General features: G+C 34.3%; 1 protein-coding gene across 4 annotated transcripts in view; it reads right to left on the bottom strand.

Moving 5' to 3' along the window:
* LOC111865191 (nuclear pore complex protein Nup214) overlaps positions 1–4,289 on the bottom strand; it is a 36,978-nt gene that overhangs the window by 24,902 nt on the left and 7,787 nt on the right. For all 4 annotated transcript variants that reach the window (XM_023853020.2, XM_023853022.2, XM_023853019.2 and 1 more), the window contains one exon: positions 2,427–2,635. In XM_023853020.2, the coding sequence (XP_023708788.1) occupies positions 2,427–2,635 (209 nt within the window). The remainder of the gene's footprint in view (positions 1–2,426; positions 2,636–4,289) is intronic.

Below are 4,289 nucleotides of genomic sequence, written 5' to 3'. Positions count from 1 at the left end.
TTGTTTTTGATATACATTAATGATCTGCCAAATATTATAAAGAGTAAATCAATACCTATTCTCTTCGCGGATGATACCAGTATTATTGTTAAGAACTCTAATCGTTTTGAGTATGAAAATTAACTAAATTTAATATTCAAAAATATAAATGAATGGTTCAAGGCTAATTTACTGACATTGAATCTCGATAAAATGTATTGTAGCGTGTTTTGCCATTGAACACGCCATTCAGATTGTTAACTGGTTTATTTAACAAACTACAAGTCTTGGCTACATTTAATTATAACACTGTTACGGGTTTACACAATTTATAACCCTACACAATAATCTGTCCACTCTGTCCTCAGTAGTCTACACGTATTCACAGTATGATATGGGAGCTATACCAGTGTCACTGTATTACACACTCCCAATTACTTCTCTTGTGAGCCAAGAATCTGCTTCTCACACTATCACTTCTAATCACACGTTTCGGTATTCTTCTTTCCACTACAACTGAACTCGGCGACTGTTCCAATTCAACTGTCTCCGGCGACAGCTACATTTCAACTGTGTCACTCCTGATCACACACTACTAACTAAGTCTGAATAGTGTTCGCTGGTCCTTATTTAGCCTCGGCATGGACAAGACAGAAAACAGTTACGTGATAGGTACCACTGTTGCCTGACGCCATGTTTGCCGATAGCCTAGAAACGCTGTTAGGAGTTGTTTACTGCTGCTGCATGGCAACCGCGGCATCCTTTGGCCATATCACCACGGGGGGGGGGTTGACTGGCCTATTGCCGTAGCAGCGGCAACGCTCCGAAGGTGTTATGTCACCGCTGGCGGGGAGGGGGTGTCCTGCATAGCGCAAATACGTCACGGATGATACCAGTATTATTGTTAAGAACTCTAAATCGTTTTGAGTACGAAAATTAACTAAATTTAATATTCAAAAATATAAATGAATGGTTCAAGGCTAACTTACTGACAGTGAATCTCAATAAAATGTATTTTATGCATTTCCCAACCAAGAATAGTAATGCAATGGACATACCTCTCATTTATAGTAACAGTCAAATTGCTACAGCCGTTGATACTAAGTTCCTTGGTCTGATGATTGATAATACCGTCATGGAAAGGACACATTGACTGGCTCATGTCCAAACTGGGTTCAGCTTTCTACACAGTTAAGGCTATTAAACCCTATATGTCATTAGAATCAACGAGATTGGTATATTTCTCATATTTTCATTCTATTATGACATATGGCCTAATTTTCTGGGGTAATTCGCCCCTCTGCATCCGTATTTTTAGACTACAGAAGAGGGTAATAAGAGTCATCACCAATTCCAGAAGTAAAGATTCTTGTAGGGAGTTGTTTAAGAGACTAAAGATTCTGCCCCTTTACTCACAGTACACTTTTTCCATTTTGTTATTTGTGGTCAAAAACAAAGATTATTTTTATCTAATTCTGAGATTCATACAATCAACACAAGACATAGTAATAACCTTCATTATCCCTCATGTAATTTAACTGTCTTTCAAAAGGGAACATATTATTTTGGAATTAAATTTTTTAATAAACTTCCACCTAATATAAAAGACTAAGCTCATGAGATTAAAAAATTTAGGTCAGCTGTTAAAAGATTCCTATTTTTAAATTCATTTTATTCATTGGACAAATATTTTAACTGTGACAACAATTAAAGTTTAGGATTTGTTACAGGTGGTAGTTGATAGCACTTTATTGTTATAAATGACATTTTTTGTTCCTGTTGTGTATTGTTAATATTTTTATATGGGTGTTATGACATTACACAATTGTGATGCAGTATGTGATCATGTTTACTCATGTTGACTATTTCTATATCCATTGGTGTTTAACCATGTAAGGATTTACGGAATGCTGAATAAATGAATGAATGAAAGAGACATACATTAAACAATCCTTTCACCGTGACCATCTACAACCTATTACGAATCCTCATTTTAAGATTATCCCTCCAGCAGTTCTGCACTTCAAATGAAGCCTTCTGATACACACTCGGGTCCATTAAATGGAGTCCCAGGTAACAAAATCTTGGTACAGATGGAACATCATTCACACAGAACATGTGAAGTTGTTCCAGCTCTGTCATGGACCCTTCACAGGTGGGACTACATCCCAGTTTGAACATGTGCCCTCTCAAGACATAGTCCTTCAAAGGGAGAGTGCCCAAATATTGGGCCCTTGCCTTAGACAATTCAATCCAAGCTACCATCACTGCAATCTGTTCCTTTATGGTCCATTCTAATATTATCCTCCAATCTGTGCCTGAGTTTTCTAGACAAATTTAAGAACTCTATTTTAAAAGCGATTTAACTGGAGCATTCTAGCTGGGAATTAAGCTATGAATTTGGTAATTTTGAGACTCCCAATAACCTCTGCAAGTACAGTACTTACCTTCGCTACAAATGATGGAAGACTATATATAAGAGCATGAGCACAACCATCTCTTTTAATGGCAACCACTAGATGACTCTGATCACAGTTGACATTCAGATGGGAAGGCTGCGAGGGAAGTGATATTTCTCGTCGAGGATAATTAATAATCTCCCCTCCAGCACCACCACTTTGAGATTCCAATTCAAGGATGCTTGAGGACATAATAACTGACAACATAAAAACTTTTGTTAATGAACAGCCTGCCTCCAACACTATGCCATAAGAATGTACAACTTCCAGTACTGGATAAAACAGGAACATTTAAGCTGTGAATTCATATTCAATTTCTGTTCACAAAGACATCAATACAAATTCCTCCATAATAATTAAAACATACTCTACAACAGAAGTAAAATATTGAAGTTGCCAATACGTCTCCATCTACAGTACATTCAGTATTAAAAACACAGTAGTTTATCTTGTGGGCCTCTATGTATGTACATACATATTTCATTTCATTTCATTTATTCACCTTCCATAAATCCTGTCGAGAGTACATTCTCATCCGGTTGTGGAGATCGTCCTAGTTACAGTCACAACTAAGAATTAGAGTTGTCATCCAACAGCACACACATTTGTAATAAAATACCAATAAACATATACAATATAATAAATAAGTTAATTTTAGTAGTAAAAGTAATGGCAAACCTTATATAATTTGTACAGTTTTATACAAGTTTATTAATTAAAAATTCAATAGTTAAAACATAATGTCATTAATGAGTCTTGTATTACATTAATTATATAATAAATTGAAATAAAGACTAGTATACAGCAATATAAAGATTGTATATATCTAAAATAAGGATCTAAAAACCAGAACAGAGACTGACAATCTTGTCTTCTTTTAATTGTAAGGCTAGACAACTACTCTCATCTTAAAAAGATTTATAACTAAAATATTCCTGTAAAGAATAAAAAGAATATAGATATAAAAATTGTTTTAATTGTACCTCAAAACTCTTAGTGCCACTCAATATATCCTTAATATATTGTAGCAGATTATTATAGACCTTTGTTCCTAACCAGTAAACTCTCTTTTGGTATTTACTCAAATTTACAAGACACTGATGGAGATTATTTTGCTGTCTGGTATTTATTCTACGAATTTCTGAATTTACTATGAATTTGTTTGTTATTTATCACAAAGAGCATAAGAGATAGTGTGTACTGAGATGCCTGAGGTAAGATTTCTAATTCTCTAAATAAGTTTCTGCATGAATCCCTCCTTCTGCGTCCCAACATAATTCTAATTATATTCTTTTGCATTCTAAAAATTTTTATACTTTGGGGTGAGTTACCCCAAAAGTGTAAACCACAATTTATAATAGAATTAAAATAAGAGTGATAAACCATTTTTAAGGTATTTATGGATGTGTATGGTTTAAGCGATCTTATTACGTAGCAGACTGCACTTAGTTTTGAACTAATATATTCAATGTGGTATTTCCAGCTCACTGTGTCATCAATAAATATTCCAAGAAATTTAATATTTGATATAGACGTAATTTGTTTTTTATCATATACAATTTTTATTTCAGATTTAGGATTAATATTTCTAACTGTAAATTGAATGTGGTGGGTTTTGTTAACATTTATAGAAAGGTGGTTTACTTTGAACCGTTCATTTATACTATGAAAAGCGTTATTTATATTTACACAGAGATCATCATAGTTTGAATTTTTAACTAACAAACTAGTGTCGTCTGGAAATAATATAGGTACAGTTTTATCATTTATAGTTTTGGGTAAATCGTTTATATTGTGACATGTTGCGCCAAGCCGAGCCCCCCCCCCACACACCAGCAGTGACGCGGCGGG

Source organism: Cryptotermes secundus, unplaced genomic scaffold (genome assembly GCF_002891405.2).
Source record: "Cryptotermes secundus unplaced genomic scaffold, Csec_1.0 scaffold238, whole genome shotgun sequence".
NCBI lineage: Eukaryota > Metazoa > Arthropoda > Insecta > Blattodea > Kalotermitidae > Cryptotermes > Cryptotermes secundus.
The sequence above is the reverse complement of the archived record's forward strand: the minus strand, read 5'-3'. Positions and strand labels throughout refer to the sequence as shown.